The sequence below is a fragment of the Elgaria multicarinata genome, chromosome 2 (assembly GCF_023053635.1).
Source record: "Elgaria multicarinata webbii isolate HBS135686 ecotype San Diego chromosome 2, rElgMul1.1.pri, whole genome shotgun sequence".
NCBI classification, from domain to species: Eukaryota; Metazoa; Chordata; class Lepidosauria; order Squamata; family Anguidae; genus Elgaria; species Elgaria multicarinata.
Window position 1 is genome coordinate 91,242,590 of NC_086172.1, and position 19,350 is coordinate 91,261,939.

Below are 19,350 nucleotides of genomic sequence, written 5' to 3' on the forward strand. Positions count from 1 at the left end.
GATATTTACTGTGGTGAAAGCCCCATTGAACATAGTAGAATTTACTTCCAAGTAAAAGAACCACCCAGGGGGCTTCAGCTATTGGGCAGTATAAAAATGCAATAAATAAATAATAAACATGGACAATTTTGGGCTGCACAATAATTATTTTTACCTAAGCAGTTAGTGTCAGAGAGGCGAAGCTAGCAGTTATCTGTGTCGAAAGGTGTCATTGTAAATGACTGTCTCAGCAATCTCACTGCCCTTTGCACCTTTTATGTTAATAAGTTTGTGTTCCTTCCTAGTTGAACATTCATTTTATTCACCCAGACAAAGCAAGGTTCCTCGATAGCGTCTCCTGTACAGCATGAGTGCAGGGATCCTTTCTGAAAGAGAGCAGCAAAAGCTGGAATTGAGAGGAGAGCCTTTGGAGAAGGACGGTCCCAGGACAGCAAATATGACCTCCAAGCAGTGGGTGATCCGAGTCACTTATCTGATTACAGCCGTGGACTTGACCTGCATGTTCATGCAGTTTGGGATTGTTCCAGTGAGTATGAAGTTCTACTAGTTTAACGGGGTGCCCAACTACGCCTTATGGGGAGGAAGTAATGATTCAGCACAGCAGCGAGCAGATTTTAACTATACGACATTCATGGTTTGCAGACATTATTTTTTAAAAAGCAAAGGAAGAAAAGCCCTAAGTATTGGGGATGGAATGTTAAAGTATGAAAAAAGAACAAGCATGGTTTGAAGTCAAGGAAGCTTAGTGGGCCAAGTTATAGGCCTGCCCCCCTCCCCTCTTCTGTGAGCAGCTCCACCTAAGGAGGATGGAATGGACAGGAGCCTCCCACAGGAGCCTCTAGGGCTGGATCAGGGCAGAGGCTGTGCCTAGGGGTGCCAGCAGACGGCGTGGGCATAATGTGTCCAACTTTGACAGCTGTGTAAGTCTGCTTGAAGGCTTCTCTGTATCAACCTAAAGGGAATTCCAGCCCATGTGAAACTGGGGCCTTAGCTAGATGGGGCGAAAACCCGGGGCAATCCCCAGGATCGTCTCTGTGCGTCCACATGATGCACAGGGGATCCCGGGATCAGGGAGGGATCCCCTACACTTTGAGCCTGTTTTTTCCGCGGTCCCAGGCTGAGCCCGAGACTGCGGAATGTGTGGCCAGGTGTCACAGTTTTTCCTGGTTCCTCGTGGTTCCTCGTGAGGAGCCAGGACCTGCACATGGGGTGCAGAGCTCCTCAGGAGCACTGAGCCCGTTGAGGGTGGGGTGGGGGGAGCGGGGAAAGTATTTTTTTTTAAAAAAAAAAAGCTTACCTTTTGCTCACGAGCACTCATGTGCATCTTCCCCTTAAGAAAAAACCATAATGGTGGGCCCAACACCTCTCCCTCTGAGGTCGTCGCATGCCACATGTGAACAGAGGGGAAGATCTCATGATAAAAATATCACGAGATCGTCACCCCTCCGTCCCGCTATACCGGTAGGTCTAGCTAAGGCCTGGGTCCATTAGCTAAAGGTCAAATAATAAAATCTTCAGCTTCAGAATTCACAATGGAGGAAATGAAATGGAGTTATGTCGTCAGAATACATTGTGTTTTATAATGGCTCATTGATCTGGCTCAGCTGATGTACGGACATAAGCTTTATATCCTAAGGCACAAGAGGGGTTCTCAAAAAATACTTTTTTAAAAAACAGTACCTGTGATGTTGGAACTTCCACATCACATTATGTTATTTAAGCAAAGACTTCCTCAAAATGGGTAGCTCTGAAGATTTTCGTCAGTTACTTGTAATGTCTAGCTAGGCCATTATTAACAGGTGCCATATTCAGGACTTAGGGTTGTGCGTTAGATTCATTCAAATTGAGATTTGAATCTAGGGCAGAATCAGATTGATCCAAACCAAATTGGGCTGGGTTTTTTTTTTCTAAATCACCACATTGAGGTCCACGCTGAACCTTGTGGTCAATGCACACCCCTACCAGTACCTGCCTATCATGTGGCCTTGGTTTTCAAATGGCCCATGAACCTGTAGCTGATATCAATGACTTTTTATTTGAAAGACTGGGAATTGTCCTGGCTTGAATGGAAATGGGAGTATGAAGGGTGGTAACCGCAAAAGGAACAGATGTTCCAGGTTTCTCAATACCCATTAACATGTTGTTTTTCTGTCCTTGGTCCTTGGAAACATTGCACTCTTCACATGCGTAAAAGCCTTGCCTATCATTGGTTGAAAAGCTTACCTATTACTGTATTATGATTGGTGTATTGTATGGGGAAGTTCTGCCATTGTTTCTAAGGCCTTTGCTAGATGAGGGTTTAGCCCGGGCTGATACCTGGGCTCACCCCTGTGCGTCCAGATGACGCACAGGGGATCCTGGGGTCAGCCCCGGGTCAACCCTCCCTTGGGCCAGGGTAACCGGCACCACTTTTGGCCCAGTATTTCCGCAGCCCCGGGCTGAGCCTGGGGCTGCAGAAGATCTAGCCTGTTCCACTTCTTTTCCCAGCTATGCAGCTTACTCTTGAGTAGCCGGGAGAAGCCGAGCACTGTGCCCATCGGGGTGGGGGGGGGAGAGATCGGGGCCAGGGGGGAAGAGTGGAGCCGGTGGGAGAGATGGGGGGGGGGGGAAGAGCGGAGCCAGGGTGGGGAGATCGCAGCCAGGTGTGGGGGGAGATTGCAGCCGGGGGGAGGGAGATTGGGGGCAGGGGGGAGTGGGGAAACTTTTTTTTAAGAAAAAAAAACTTACCTAAGCACTCCTGCATTCCTTCGCTCCAGTCCCTTTAAAACATTTTAAAAAATGGCGGACGCAACGGGGCTTCCTTTACCCCGTCGAGTCTGACGTCTAGCTAGGAGCGATAGCCTGCACTAGCTGCAGCGCGGGCTGGCCCCTCCACACACACAGATTAACAGGTACATCTAGCAAAGCCCTAAGGCTGTTAGACTATAAGTATGTTTGCCTTTCCTGAAAATAGTGGGCAGTTCCTTGGATCCCCTCCCACCTTGCAGCACTGCAGGCTGCTCGTAATAAACCTTTCTAAAATGAGAGAAATTGTGTCTTAAGTCACTTAATTTTAACTTAAATTTAAATGTTACTGTTCTAACTCTGTATTTTAATCTTATATCAATTTTTGCTGCACGGTTTTATCCTGGTTGTACTTTTTATACTGTATTTTGTATTTGTGCTTTTAACCTGTTGGTTGTTTTATTATGGTTTTAAATCTTTGTGAACCGCCCAGAGAGCTTCGGCTATTGGGCGGTATAAAAATGTAATAAATAAATAAATAAGTCTTTGACCACCACTCTGCGATCCCAAAAAGAGGTGGCCCGCATTTTCAGGGTCCCTCCATAGCCATAAACAGCTCATTTAAAGAAGCCCCAGGACTTCCTAATGACAACAGGACCACACAAAAAAAAGGATAAAAGAGAGAGATGTGGGAGAGATATTTATGGTTATTTTAATACTGTGTTCATTTTCCAGCTATGCTGGATTTCTAACTGAAATGAATGCTAAGAGTTTTTTTAATGTAAATATTTGTTCCAATAAAATATATTTTAATATAAAAGAGCTTATGGGAATGGTATGAATTCATGTATATAAATGAGTTTAAATATAATTTTATTCGTGTCTATAAATGAAGCCAGGATAAGTAACTTTGCCATTTAAGGTGGTCCTTTTTGATCGGGGATGGTAGAGCGGTTATCCAGTCACATTTAGAGGGGGTTCCTTTCAATATGCTCTGAATTTTTAGGGCTGTTCTCTGGTCAGGAGTGAGGGGTTTACAGCAACCTGTCCAACGTGAGTCTGACCAACTAGCTACACCACCACCTTCTTCTTTTAACACCAAGGGGGAGAGGAGACAGATGGGCATATATGGCAAAGAATTAAAGGTAGGCTATATGTTCTAGGTTTGCGATTAAAATCTAAAAAGTTTCACAACTACAGCTCTAAGGTGTCCCATTTTATTCTATTTTATTGCTATTTGGAGGGGAAATGGTTGGAACAGGATCATTGCTTGACTCCACAAAGATCGTTCTGATACTCACTACTGATTATACTGACTAAGGCTAATGAGAGTTGCAGTCCAACAGTATCTGGAGGGCCATAAGCTGCTCATTCTTGCCTTAGAGTATGGTCATCTTTGATAACAGCATGTTTTGAGCTAACACAAAAAGGCAAAATTAAGTTTTTTTGTGACTTAAAAGGGAACTTAGCTTAAAAGTCCTGAACATGCAAACTGGTAAGATCGTACCTTGGCTGCACTAAAACCTTAGGATTTAGTGTTAACTTCTCTGTAATCAAAAATGTAACATACAACCCTTCTCTTTGATCCCCCCCGTTTCAGTCTTTGGCAAAAAGCCTGGGTTTGGATGCAGTCGGATTTGGCTACCTGCAAACGGTTTTTGGCGTTCTGCAGCTTCTGGGAGGTCCCATTTTTGGGAGGTAAATATAACAGCTATTCTTGTGAACCTTTTGGAATGGCAGAATCGTTTGGAATTAATAACACCATTTTATTTTTAGTTCAGGAAAATAATTTAAATAGCCATCTAGACTTCCCGGACCGGCAGCAGGAGAACGAAAAAACGCCTTATTGCTATAGAATATATTAGCCTATTGGGCTATATATTCTGTACTTTATTTTTCTTTTAACTTTCTGATTGCCACTGGAGCTTGGCCAGAGCAGGGATGATGATGAAGGCACTCAAGTAGCAATTATAATAACAGGACAAGAAAGCAAGTGAGGAGGAATGGAGGGAGGGAGCAGCATGCTGAGAACAGCACACATGGCCGCTTTTTTGTATTTTTAATTTGATCCAGTGGAGGCTTGTGGCTCCAAGTCAGTGGGGGCAATAAACTTTCTCACTTTGGAATGTCATCACACAGGGGAAAATCACGTTTCCTTACTGTTACTTCTCCACCCTGCATTTGTCCCACATTACGTCTTCTTTTGAAAAAGGAAGTAAACAACGTGGGCCATTTTTATCCTGCTGCTTCTCCTGCACACAGCAGGAGATAGCGACAACTTCCGTCTTTAAAAATAAGTCAGACTTATTGGAGTGTTCTTTTGTGGTGTGAAGAAGGCTAGAAGGTGTGGGGGGCACACGGGAGGCAGACAACGTTTTGAGAAGGACCTTGGATAGGAGCTCTTGGATAGCTTCTTTAGAGTTCTGACTGGATTCACCACCCCATTGACACTGGAGCCATGTTCCTTCACTGATTAGAGGTTGAATTTCAGTAAAATGGTATAGGTTCAACTTCTGGACAGAAGACTGCAAACTTCACCATTGAAAATAGAGAAGGTAGTGGATGAAAGTGAATGATACTTTAAACCAGTCTTCAGCTAGAGGACACCTTCAAACAGAAGGCAGTCCTCTGACCGCCCTTCAAATAGAGGACAGTTTTCTGTAAAATAGGACTCCTGGCCACCCTAGAATCTAGTGATGTTAGCTTGATGTCAGAGTTGCACAATTCAGAAGATAAGCATACCTGATTCATGCAGTGGAGCCTTGGCCATCAGCACTGCAGACCAGGATGAAAGCAGGGCACAGCTGTCCCATGCAAATGTTCTTTTTAGGACAACCATCTCAGTGTATATACAGAGGGGCTTGTGAAAGTAGAGATCAATGAGAATCTATTCATTTTGGGTTTTTAAATGAGGTTCTTCCACCACCACCACAATTTCAACAGCCTCACAAATAAGCACTTGTGGTACTGGATTCTTCTTGCTAAATGTTGCTTTATTCAAAAATAGAAAAAGATCCAGCCAAAGTGAAGTCCTTATTATTTCAATAATAGTGATGTAAACACACTTATGTATTACTCTGAAGTAAATGGGGTGTAAATTGCTTAGCTTATGGCTGGATCATGCTGTCAACAGAATTAACACTTGATATTTAATAAGATGGAATTACCTGGTTTCCTCACCTGACTTACTAGGTTTAAACAGAGACAATTTAAATTCCAAGGAAAAGTGATTTGCTTCTTTGATGCCAAGGCAGTAATCATTTGATACCCTTGACAGATCAACTTCTGAAAATGAAGTACAAGAGATCATAACAATATGGGAAGAGCATGCTGGAGCAGATCAGTAGCCTCTCTATCCCGGCTTTCTGTTCATACACTGGCCAACCAGATGCCAATGGGCAGCCCACAAGTAGGACATGAGTACATTGACCCCCTCCCACTCATGTTCCACAGCAACTGGTATATACAGGCATACTGCCTCCAATACTGGAAGTAATGTATTGCCATCATGACTAGTAGTCATTGATAGCCTTATTCTCCATGAATCCCAGTGCAGTACATCAGCAGAATTGTTAAACAGAGCCAGCTTTCAGTTATGTGCTTCTGATTTTGTTTACAAGTCGGTATTCCAGAAGTTAAAAAAACAAAAAACAAATAGAAGACTTAGACCTCTTTCTCCCTAGGCAGAATTCACATTATATCCTAATAGGGTCATGATCACACACATTTAGAATACTCCAGATAATCTACCTTTGATTGGTACTCATCAACCTATTGAACATGAGCCCAAAGTATCCCATATCTGGGATACTTTGGAAGGCCAACTTTTCCATCTTAGTGGTTGTGCTTCCACTACCACAACAACCAGTTCCATTTCTTAATAGTCTGCACCATTTCTGTGGCAGGTTTGCTGACCAGTTTGGAACCAGATCTGCCTTGGCTCTCTCATATCTGGCTGGATCTTTATGCTTCTCATTGCTGTCTGTGTCCACCAGCATCCCGCTGCTCTTTCTTTCCAGGGTTCCATCCATCTTCATGCACGGACTACCAGGTAATATTATTAGATGACACAAATGCTGGAATCAGTCCACTCCAGTGCTTTGGCTTCTAGAGAGAGCCAAACTAAGAAGCATCACTCACACAAGTAAGTGTGAGTAACTCTGCCAAGTTCTCCCCTTTCTGTCAGAGGCTGATCTTGCCACTGCAGTCCAGGCCCTGGTTCTTTCCAGACTGGACTATTGCAGCCTGTTGTATACAGGGCTTCCCTTGAATCAAATCCAACGCCTACAGGCTGTACAAAATGCAGCAGCCAGGTTGGTCAAGGGGCTCCCAAAGTGGTCTTCTATCAGTTTGGTGCTTCAAGAGCTCCATTGGCTGCTGGTGGCTGCTAGGGTGCGCTACAAGGTCTTGTTGACCATGTATAAAGCCCTGCATTGCTTGGGTCCTGGATACCTGAGCACTCGCCTTTCTCCTGTGCCTCACCATTGGCAGACTCGCTCTCAGGAGCAGGGTGCCCTGATGGTCCCCCGCTACAAATTGGACTGTGCGGGGGCCAGGGCTTTTTCAGTGGCTGGCCCCCGGTTATGGAACAATGTGCCACTGGAGATTCGACAGGCTCCCACTCTCAATTGCTTCAAACGCCTTTGTAAGGCGTTTTTATTTTCACAAGAGTCCGGGGAGGGGGTGGTTTAAATTGGGGTTGAGGGCTTTTAATGGTTTGAGGGTGAGGGTTTTAATGGAATTGTCTTAATGTGGGTTGAGGGTTTTAATGGAATTGTTTTATATGCTATTGTAAAGCGCCTCGATGCCAGAAATGGTGAGGCGGCACTATAAAAATGCTTTAAATAAATAAATAAATAAATAAATACACAAGTAGTCTGTAAGGTGATGTTGTGCATAAGATCAGGTTGATATTAGGGACAATTGGGAATCAATCACTAAGGTAGGAGGTCAAATTTTCTAGATGAATATTTGCCTCTGCCTTATTTATTTAGCTGGTGTATCTGTACCCAATTAAAACTGTACCTCCACCAGCAACACACCAGCATAACAGCAACAAATAAAATGCCTCCCATAATTCCTAAAGTGGGACTCTACCTCATCTTTCAAAAGACTAATTGGATAAAACCATTTAAATTAATTTCCAGAAGTGCCGAGCATACAAGTGATAGCAATGAGAAAGAGGAGGAGGAGCAATAACGGGAGACTTATTGAGGGAGGACAAGCACTGAAGGTGCTTAATGGCCCTCAGAAACCTAGAGCTGCCACTGCCTACAGACAGCCTAGGTGTCAGGGAATTGGTCTCTTGCACCGCCAAATTCTACACTTTGTGGCCAAATTGAATGAATGCAAACCCACAGTCCTTAATGATACTCACTCAAAGACTTTGGATAAACTCCCAAACCACTAATGATCACTTTTAAAAAGGGAAGACAAAGGTCTTTCCCTACTGCAGTATTAACCATTTATTTCCCCACTGTCTTCATAGGTGCTCAGATGGTCATAACGGATTTGACTACTCCTACCCAACGTGCTGATGCTTTAGGAAAACTTGGACTTTGCTTTGGAACAGGAGTAATCATTGGCTCTTCCCTGGGCGGTACCTTAACCACAAAATTTGGGTGAGTGGTTTCTTAACTTGTTTTGGTCATGCCCAGGGGCTTGTCTATACAGCTTGTTTACCCCAACCTAAATGCACATATTCACCTTTCAAGATACATGACGCAGCCATCCATTCGCCGTAGCGCTGGGTTTTTAATGCAATAATGCACATATTCGCATTTGCGATTTACCGCAACTTTTGAATCACGTCTGAGTTTGCACCAGTTATGTGTCGTTGGGGGAGTAAAATCGCATTTTGACATGTGGGCGGAGCTTTGGGGGTAGGACAAGGTGATTGGCTGATTCCCCGCCTTCCCACTTATTGTGTCCTCTGGCTGCCTCTTTACTTCCCATCGTTTCCATGTTGAATTAAGATGGAGCTTTTAAAATGAAAACAAAGAGGGGAGAACTGGCAGTGAGAGATAGATGTGTTCAGTCCCCCACTCGCATCCTCCTCTGCTGCCTCATTGCTTTCCCCACTCGCTTTTCCTCCTATATGGGGAACGGGCAGATACAGATTTTAAAATGAAAACAAAGAGGGGTGAATGGGCAGCAAGAGAGAGGAGGCCTGTTTAGTCCCCCGCTCGCATCCTCCTCTGCTGCCTCGTTCTTTTCGCCACTCGCTTTTCCTCTACTATGAATCTGCAGAGCTCCGCAAATAAAATTTATTGCTTGCCTCGTCTACAATCCATAGCCTTGGATGTGCAAATGTGCGTATGTGCGCATATGCGCATTAATAACTGCACTATAAAATAAAATTTCAGGAGATAAATCACTGTTGCTGCTGCAGTGTGACATTCTTTACCTAGATTTGAATCAACAAAAATTTGGGTTAAAATTAAATGAGAAGCAATCTCGCTGACGTATAGACTGGGGCCTGCTAGGGACCATCTTGCTTTAGCTGCTGGCAAATAATCTCCAGCTATAACTAGGTGGCCAAAAATGAAAGGGCAGCAGCTGTGTGCGCAACATGAAGAAGGTCCAAAGTCTGAGCCATGGCCATCTTGAGAGGGACAGTTTAGAGAACATGTACAGAACCACAATCAGGGAAAGCAGTGGTCAATCAGTGGAAACTGTGAGGGGACAATGGAGAGTTCTCAGGACCTGGCCTTCTAGGAGTATCAAAAGCAGGATAGGAGATGATCAGTTCAGTCCCAGGAGGCACAGAAATGCCAAATCAATGTTGGAATGATAAAATACTTGCCTTTTGTGTGTTAGGTCACATGCTATGTAACTTTAAACAAACAACCTGTCTCCTGCAGCCTATTTTTTAAATCGCTCCAAAGCAGCAGAAGTTTAAAAGAGGGTTAACAACCTCAAGGAACAAAGTCCAAAGTGAATGCTGGTTCCCCGCCCACCCCCCAAGGCTGAAACACTAAGTGCTTTTCCTTCCCACTGTATGTGCTGCTGCCTCCAAAATGGTGACTGGCTCAAGCAGGAGTGCAGAACCCCTTTCATCCCAAGGGCTGACTTCAATTTGGAAGAAGCTGTCAGGGGCTGCATTGCCGTCAGGGGCAGCGCGGAAGGCAAAAGGGGTGGGGCTAAAAACAAAACAAAACAAAAATACCAGCATGTTGTAGCTGAAAGCTCTTTCTGCCATTAGGAGTGGCCATCCAAACCTTTTAGAATAAAGAAAAAGCTACACAAAAGCTGGAAACCACCAAATGATGGGCGGTTGGGGGGGGGCAGGGGCTAGGACCTTCTGGGGACTCCCAGAGGGCCAGATTTGGCTTCCACACCTGAGGTTCTGCACCCCTGGACTCAAGGTTGCTTGGCGGTTTCTGATATTATCAGGCTGGGTTGTAGCTGCACTTGTGAATTGTTGTAGGTTTTGTTTTACGCGGGTGTTTCTCATTTTTAGAATGTTCCCTCTGTTGCTATTTTTACTGTTTTTAATAACACGTTGATTTTTATGTTGTGGGTTTTGTTCTTGTTCTCCTCTTTAGGAGGGTTCCTGCCCTGAAAGGTGGCCAAGAAATATTTTAAATAAATTTAAAAAACAAGGTCAATTAATCCTCATGTTGTGGGACTTTTCCACCCCAGGGAATGGATCCATTTGTCATGTATCTGTTCCAGAATGCATTGCCTCCTAGTGAAAAAGACACTTGTGCTACCACTGAGAGTAATCTCGGGGTTCAAAAGGGGAGCGTCTGAAGTGGCCTTAAGGCTAAAATTGCCATGTCAGGTTGGCTCATAATCACAAGAAGAGGCACATTGACTATAATCATGGTTTATTAAAAACAATGGAAGCTTTTCCATTGCGGTGGGCATAAGATGTGGATTTGTCCAACAGAGGAATGAACGTTGTGAAGCAATTCTTTTGCTTTTCTGCATTTGCCGTTCATTCATGGACAGGCAAATAGATAGACTACGGTCCTGCACACAGCTATACTACTGAAATCCCATTTAACGCTAAGCGCACTTAGGGTGCAATCCTATGGGTGGTGCCCTCAATGCTCGTAAGCCCCCAAATTCAGAGGCTTGCAACCATCCTATGCAGGGTGGGAGGAGAGGCGGAGGCAAACTTTGCCTCCTCATCCTCCTGCCCTGCATTTTTTGCTAGATGGTTTTTTTTGCCTGTCTAGCAAAGGCATTTCAGAGTGGAAGGGAAGGAGGCTGGCAGAGGCTCAGGATAAGTCATAGCCTGGCCTCTCCATCCTCTTCTCCATCCACCCACTGAACCCCCCCCTTTCCCCCATCTCTGAGGTTGAATTCCTGACCTCTGAGCCAGCCCAGTTCTTTCCACGCTGGCTGAGAGGGGGAAAGGGAATGAGGTTTGGCTCTCTGATTCCTGTCTCTGACATCAGATTGGGGAATCCAAAACATCCTATGGCCCTTCAGATGCTGTCTAGGGGCCACAGGGTTACTCTCTTACTTGGGACTAAGTCCCACTGAACTCAAAGGAACTTACATCTGAGTAAGCATGTAGAGGCACAGGGTGTTATCTCTGCTTAGATTTCTGAGGGCTGCTTCATATGCCGCAGCTTTAATGAGCACATACATGGCGGTTAACCATTGTAAGTGCATGCAAGGCTGTTTTATGAGTTTATTTCACCGCAATGCAAACACATGTTGCAAGAATGCACTCCTGTTGTAAATGGAGACCTGTAATGTTAGAAGCAGCCCTGGGCACATACTGTAATTTGTGATTGATCTGCTATGTCTATAATTTATACGGCTAAAATCTCGGTTTGAATACCTTGTAGAGCAATGGTGGCTGTTGCCTATGGAGCATTTGGTTGAGGAAATCCTGGCATAGCTTTTAAACAAGAAACAGAAGTAGGCAAAATGGTGCTGTTCTAACTTTAACAACTGTGAAGGAAGGTAAACCATGCACGGTAATAGATACAAATATCCACTAGGTGACAGTGTTCTGCTGTCAATATTTGTGTCCGTCTCCACCTTGTTGGGCGTGTGTTCATAGCAGTGGTGCGTTCTTTGACTTGAGCAGCATTTGGAAAGAGGGCTTGGAAAATGCCAACAACCCTACACCCCACCCCCACTGTCCTACTTCTTGAGCATTGAGGTTTTGTTTCTTAAATTATTACTTGAAAGCAATGTACTACTACTCCCCTGTGCTAGGTGTGAGTTAGAGATGCGCAGATTTTGTTAAACCTCTTCTGTCTGTGTTTTATGGACTGTCAAGTATCTTTCATTCCTGCGTCCGCCTTTTGATGTATTCAGATTCGGGGTGGAGGGGATGTAAGAGAATTCCATTCTACTTGCATAGGTCATTATCGCTAACGCATATTAGCATACATGTGGATTGGCCCTAATACACACTTGTGAATTTGTGCAAATCCTCCCAAAGTAAAAAATGATCTGCAAGTCCTCAGAATCCATGTGGAATCCACAGGATGGAGTCATTGAAATCTGAACTCATTCGAATCAGTTGCAGATTTTTCTGACATTCCTAGTGTGCCTCTATCCATTTTAGAGGGGAATCATAGAATAGTAGACTTGGAAGGGGCCCGTAAGGCCATGGAGTCCAACCCCCTGCTCAATGCAGGAATCCACCTCAAAGCATACCTGACAGATGGTTATCCAGCTGCCTCTGGGATGCCTCTAGTGTAGGAGAGCCCACAACATCCCTCGGTAATTGGTTCCATTGTCGTACTGCTTTAACAGGAGGGGATTTCCAACTTGTGACATCCAATACCTGTTCACAGGGCTGGCAGTAATATCCCCCATCTGTTACACAGCAATGGGGAAACTGCACGATAGGCATTGGTTTTGTGTGTTGGCACTGCTCTGCCAGAATATCTTGCCAAGAATAAGATGTGGCTGGGGGCATGCACTTTCTAATCATGTGTGAGGGCCTTTAAATGCATGACAAACTCACCTCAGCAGACACAATTAGTTGCTAGATTAGGCACGGATGCTTCTTGTAGCCTTGTGTATCTGAACGGGCCAAGTGGGTTAGGCTACATGAGCTCTCAGCCTTCCTCCACTTCTTGCAGTGTTGAATGAAGGTGCTGCCCACGCCCCCTCCTTATTTTCACAGGCTTTGAGCAAAGCAGACTGTGGTTTTTCATGCTCTTCCCCTTTACTTCCTGTGGGCCCTATTCTCAGAACTAACGTCGTGGTGGTGGTGGTAGGTTAGCAACACTGTCCAATAAATGGAAGTAAAATACAGATTGAAATGTAAAGTGCTATATATTTTAAAACAAATCAGCATTACCTCAGACTGGTCTCCACGTCAGTTTCATGTCACAGAGGGTGGCAATTTGGGGCCTTCGAAATGTTTTGCCCTACAACTCCCATCAACCTTAGCCTGCCTATGATAAGCGATGAAGGGAATTGAAGGCCAAAACATCTGAAGGGCCACAAGTTGTCCATCCCTGCTATAGGATATATGTGGATTCTATTGTTTAACATACTTGGCAACCTACCAGTATGAAACCTCACGTGTGTATTTAGTTGGATGCCTTCTTCATTTTTGCCCAGTTTTTTGCAGAGATTTGCAAAATCACTGCAGAGATTTTTATCCATAGGGTGGCAGTGGGGGGAGGAACCCCTCCTTGTTCCATCATCCACTAGCCAGGCTGACGCTGCAGAGAAAGGTTAGACTTTAAAGAAGGGAGTACCACTGCTTTTATGGTGTGTGATACTTTGCTTTAATATACACTAGGTGGTGCTAACATGCTGGTGAAAGTTAGAGGAACTATATATTCCAGTCAAGGCCTGCTGTTGTAGGGATTTTTCACAAGCAAGAATTAAAAGGGGGGATGTAATCTGAAATTGTGCTTGTAAAGTAACTTTCTATTTTACATAGTCATGCGAGCAAAAAAGACATACATGCAAATGCAGTTACTTCGAGCATCTCTACATTAAGGGAAATTGCATTGTTTACCTGGTGCTTTTGTGCTTCCTGGTTCTTGGGTACAATTTTTATGGGTTGCCTTACATGGGACACAGCTGCCATCCCAAAGCCATCCAGGGGCAAACCCCCTAAACGTCACTTTAAAAAAGTCAGGCACTTACCCCAACTTTTTTTAAGTGGAGGCGCGTGCCACCGCCAATGGTGTGCCCTGATTGGTTGCCATCAGCTGGAGGAGAGCCGATTCAGGCACTGCGCATCCCTCTTCCTTCCCCTCCTGCTGGCTGTATCTAGAGCTTAATTTTTTAAAAAAAAATTGGGGGAAGAGGAACAGGGCAGCCGGAGGGGGAGGGATGCGTAGCGCCCAAACCGGCTCTCCTCCAGTCGCCATGTGCCCCTCTCTTCCTCCCCTTCTGGCTGCCCCGTTACTCCCCTCTTTTTTAATCTGTAGATGCGAAGGTTCACATCTACAGATTTTTAAAAAAACGGGGGAGGAATGGGGCAACCAGAGGGAGGAGAGCTGGCTGCCCCATTCTTCCCTCCTCCCCGATGCTTGGCCCGGCACCGGCAGCAACTCTGCATTGGCAGTCCTACCTGTGCAGATGCCGGGAAGGAGCGCCAATGTGGGAGTCTGAGGCCTCGCAGCACCGACATGACACTGTCAAGCTGGGCCCCTTGTCTTAAAATGGAATGATCTCTAATATCTTCTGAACAAGCTCTCCCCCCACCCCCCGATCCAGGGTTCTGTGTGCCACTCTGATGTACATACAGAGTTCTTTAATGCATAAGCTGTCCCGTTATGTAAGTGTGGGAGACCGCATCCACACTTGGAAAGAACGCAAAGGCTTTGCAGTCCAGAGAGCCCTTTAAATTCACTGGAGTTCTTGCAAATGAAACCACTGGGTTGGCTTATGGTTGTGCTCTCCTCCTAAGACATTCCAAAGTGTTGCACGAAGGCCTCATTTGTATTTATAGTTGCATAACTTTCCACCATTTTTCTGTTGTTTGATATGAAGAAATGTATTCATGGCTTGCAATTCTGAAGTGATTTCTCTCTGTGTTTGCTGTGATGCCATAGGAAAAGAATGTAATTGGGGTTTTCTGCCCACTTGGTATTTTGTTTTCCAAGATCCATCCATTAACACTATTATTCAGGCATGTCTGACATTGACACATACTTGTGTTTTAATATAGAGGAACAGAATAGAAGTTTTAGGTTGGTTCCTCAGGTGATATCTTTCCTTGAGTCCATCTTCTATGGCTGCCAGAGAACATTACAGCAGTCTGCAAGGTGCCCTATTCCTAGGAATGTCCTTGGTGTCAAATGGAAGATGCGAGAAGAAGCACTAGGAGTGGACAAAGAATGATGGGACAGGATATTTCATGCTCTAACATGGTCACCTCTCCTATTTAGGTGACACTGTCCATGCTCAAACACCCATTGAGTAGATGGGAGAATCAACACAGGCCAGAGTAGGCAACTTGGACTAATTTTAAAAGCCCACTGCAAGAGATTTCAAACTCCTGGCATGAGCACTTGATCCCGTCACTGGCAGCTCATTGGGCAGGCAGGAAGAGGGAGAGATAGAAAGCACTTCTTCACACATTCCATAGTGAAACCATGGAATTTGCTATCACAAGGCATAGTAATGGCTTCCAATTTGGATGGCTTTAAATGGGTGGGGTATAAATTCCTGGGGAAGACTATCAATGGCTATTGGCCCTGACGGCTATGTTGCTACCTCCAGTATCAGAGGTAGAAACACCAGTTGCTTGGGAACAAGGGCAGGAAGGTGCTGTTGCACTCATGTGCTGCTTGTGGCTTTTCTGTGGGCAACCGGTTAGCTACTGTGTGAACAGAATGCTGGACAAGATGGAGCCCTGGTCTGCTCCATCAGGGCTCTTCTTATGTCCTTATGTAAGAAAGAGAAACGGGGAGGGCAGAAAAAGAGAAAGGAAAGGGAAAGCCCTGCTCATTTTTGGCTCTGGCCCAATGCGTTGTTGAGAAGCAGCCTGTGCCAGCTCCGAGCTTTGAAGGGCCCTTGCGCAAGGCACTTGAATGGGCCTCACCCTCAGTGAGCTTACCTTTTCCACCACTGTCATGAGCTGTTCTTGCTCCTCCTCCTCATCTTTCCCATCATTGCTACCGATTGCTTGCTTGACAAGCAGGGAACCAGTGACCAAGATATGGTCCTGCTCTTCCTTCTCACCACCACTGTTGTTTGGGCCAGAGTGAGAGGCAGGTGAACAAGCAGACAGCAATGGTAAAGAGGAGAAGCAACTCCAGAGGACTCTTATCAGTGGGCTTCTGCTGGGGTGTGGCCCCTGCCCTCAGCAGGTGCCCGAACATGGCTACTCTTGATGCAAGCCTCCAATGCATTCCTTGCAAAGGAATGCGGCCCCCAACAGGAAATGATTCCCCGCCCCGGCTGTATGCTGTGCAAAGGGAAGCTGTGTGGGCTTGCCATATTAATGGTATTTGTGTTAGAGTTTATAAATATGCTAATTCAGTTCTAAGTTATAATTTTTTTTAACGAAGCATGAAAAACTCCATAAACCCTGTAAGATCAAGCATCTGAGGGAAATGTGTGAAGATTAATAGCAAGACAATGAAGGGGGAAGTTAAGTGTCCTCAGCCTGCTCTGCACGGATCTTCCTTCCTTAGGGTCTGTCTAAAGTTTCATTTTATTAAAAATCCCAGCCAGACTGACAACTCTCTCTCTCTCTCTTCTCACGGATGGGACTGGGAACCTTTTGTCACTGGCAGCTTTGACCCCTGAGTAGTTGAACATTCTGTGCCATCAAACCAGCTCAACTAATTGGTGTCAGAGGATTTATCACCACAAGCACAATGCAATATAGATGAGTATTCAGTAGACAGAGTGACATACTTATTTGCTTACAGAAAGAATTATATCACCATGTTTCTTTCCCGTAACCTAGCTGTAACAGCACTGGAGAATTTCCACCCATTTTCTTGTGTCTCCATCACATCGGCAGAATGGAAAATCTGTGGGAGTTTAAAGGGGTAAAGACTGGACCGTGGATGGAACAGGGCAGAAGGGTGGAGATCTCTGCTCTATTTCTAGACAATTTCCCCATTCTGGCTTGAGAAATCTTTGGCTCTTCTTTCTCTGTGTTACAGTAGAAATGCTGGTATTTCTCAGCCTGGAACGATTATGCTGATTAGCCAAGCAGTTTGCGCTGGTGACACAAGGCACAAAAAAATCCTTTGTTCTTGATGACAGGGCATTTTGGAGGGCGAGGTTCCCATGGCTAATGGCCAGATTGCCCATAAACTGTCCCGGAATTTCTCCAGGCTACGGCTGCAAGTTCAGGATTGCACCTTCCTCCAGATAATTTAATCCAGAAGGGCCACCACGCCCTGGTTCACTCACTAACAGAGCCCCACCTGTAAAGCTGAATTATTGCTGAAGTTAAATGAAGTTCAATTTATTGTATTGGGGTTTTTTTTTGTCCTAAAAGTCACATGCACACATTGTGAATTGCTCAAATTCACCTCCCTTTGCCCTTCCCTGCCACACAATGGGGCTGAAAGCCAAACTAGAGATAGCCAGCAATATTTTTTTTAAAAAAATAAAGAAATAGGCAGCATGGGAGAGGGGGGGAGGCTGATTGGGATTATGGCGTGGTGGTGGTGGTGGTGGTGGTGGTGGCTTTCTTCCCATCATGAATAGGGTGGCCAATTAGGAATCGCTCAAAATCAGGACACATATCATCAGAAAAGAGGGCCACAATTTGCATAGCATTTGTGTGTGTTAATTTATATGTCTAGATGCAAATTGAGACATAATTGTTTTAATTGTGATAGAAATACAGTACATCTCAGCACACTGTGGAAGACTGTGACCAGGTGACCCATGGACCTGCATGCTCTGTCAGCTGCCCAGGTGCGCATTGCTGATGGACAAGAATTCTTATGGGTCTTTAGCTTTAAACCAGAATTGGACAGGACAGTCCTTCAAGCGGAGGATGTTCCTCTAGCAGTTCTTTAAATAGAGGACTTGCCTCTGTAAAAAAATAAAAATAAAGGGATAGCTGGCTATCCTAAGTGACTAGCAGGTGTGGGGAGGCCTCACTCCCATCAGGATCATTGTGGGTGCAAGGGTTAAATCCCTCCCTCTCCCTGCCATGACACTGTCCAAATCTGGGTTGCCTACACACACACACACACACACACACACACACACACGCCAGGACTAACTGCATGACCAATGTCACATTTTGTTTGGTCCTAAGAGCTAATTTAGGTATTGTAAAGAAACAGTGGGGGTTACTCTGAATGATCTCTCAAGGACCCCCAAATCCTGTGATTCTGTCATTGTGAAAAGAGACTATTAAAATGGCTCAGAATGGTTGGTTAAGTTTAGCCTGACCACCTCTAGATCTATAAATGGGCCGTCTCTTTCTCTCTCTCCCCTCCCCCCAGGAAAGTGCTAATCTGGGGGAAGAACAAAGGATGCAGGTATGTGTGGCAGGAAGTCAGTCTGTGCTGGAACTAGATTTGAAAAGGAGACCCAGGACACATCTACACCAAGCAGGATATAACACTATGAAAGTGGCATGAAAGTGTTATATGGTATGTGTCAATGGGCCCTAACAGTAGTCAGTGCACTTCAATACCACTATAAAGCAGTAGTGTGGCTCCTGCCCAAGAGATGACTTTGGTCTCTGCAGGAAATCCAATGGCACTAGAGTTCCCCTGGGACATATGATGTGGAACAGGAATCTGTTGGAGTGTCAATGCAGTGGACTCTCATCTGATGCTCAGCAAGTATAAATGTGTAAATAAACCTTATGTCACAGAAATACCAGTCTTCGGTGACCTCCTTTTAAGGAATCGGAATTCTGGGTAAGTACTGGATTGCCTTAGGCTGCTTGCTGCTTTGAAGTGGGTTCCTTGTGCATAACAATATCAACATTCCCATATGCAGGCCACCAAAGAGCCCTTCCACTGCTGATGCTCTATGCTGATGCAGTAATGTTAACTATAATCACCCAATCAAAGGTGGCATAGGCACAACAATGCCAGCGTGACATTCCTAGGGGGGGATATTGCTGGCAATGAAGCACATATTCACATGACACAGGGGAATGCAGCAGGGATAAGGAACAGTTAGTGATCACTTCCGCATGGAGCGCAACCACTTTAAATGGCTGACGAGAAGCCTCCACACATGAATGGAGAACTCCGAACCAGCCCTGTGGGCCAATCTGAGGTCTTACTTGCTGAAGCAACAGTGTTCTCTCATGGGACTGCACCAGCTCTGTTTTTCACATCGGAAGCCATTTGATTGGTGAAAGTTTCTCCACGTTGGGATCTAACAGTTTGAAATTCTGAGGCAGAATGCATTAAGATAGATAGTGCAACACTGGCCATGCAGATCACTGGTGGCTTTAGAAGTAAAGATGTTCTACAGGGTTGGACAACAAGGGGATGTCCAGGGGGGCATTTGGGGGGGCTGCAGGCTGCACTGGGTAGAAAGAATAACATGTGTTTTTAATAACAAAACTCAGTGTTCCATAATGCTAAAAGGGTTAAATTTACCAACAGACTATGGAACACCATTTGGGTTTTTTTAATGTTTAATTTTGGGGCAGCAGGGGCTGCATGGGGCCTGTGTTGTCCACCTCTATACTAGGCAATAGGGAGGTGGTCAACCTGGTGCCCTCCAGTTGTTTGG

General features: G+C 45.1%; 1 protein-coding gene across 1 annotated transcript in view; it reads left to right on the top strand.

The window, feature by feature from the left end:
- Positions 1 to 19,350, top strand: part of SLC22A18 (solute carrier family 22 member 18) — an 83,625-nt gene that overhangs the window by 2,269 nt on the left and 62,006 nt on the right. Inside the window, exons 2-5 of the mRNA XM_063117170.1 lie at positions 310 to 526; positions 4,325 to 4,422; positions 6,630 to 6,775; positions 8,213 to 8,345. Of these exons, the coding sequence (XP_062973240.1) occupies positions 347 to 526; positions 4,325 to 4,422; positions 6,630 to 6,775; positions 8,213 to 8,345 (557 nt within the window). The 5' untranslated portion in view covers positions 310 to 346. The remainder of the gene's footprint in view (positions 1 to 309; positions 527 to 4,324; positions 4,423 to 6,629; positions 6,776 to 8,212; positions 8,346 to 19,350) is intronic.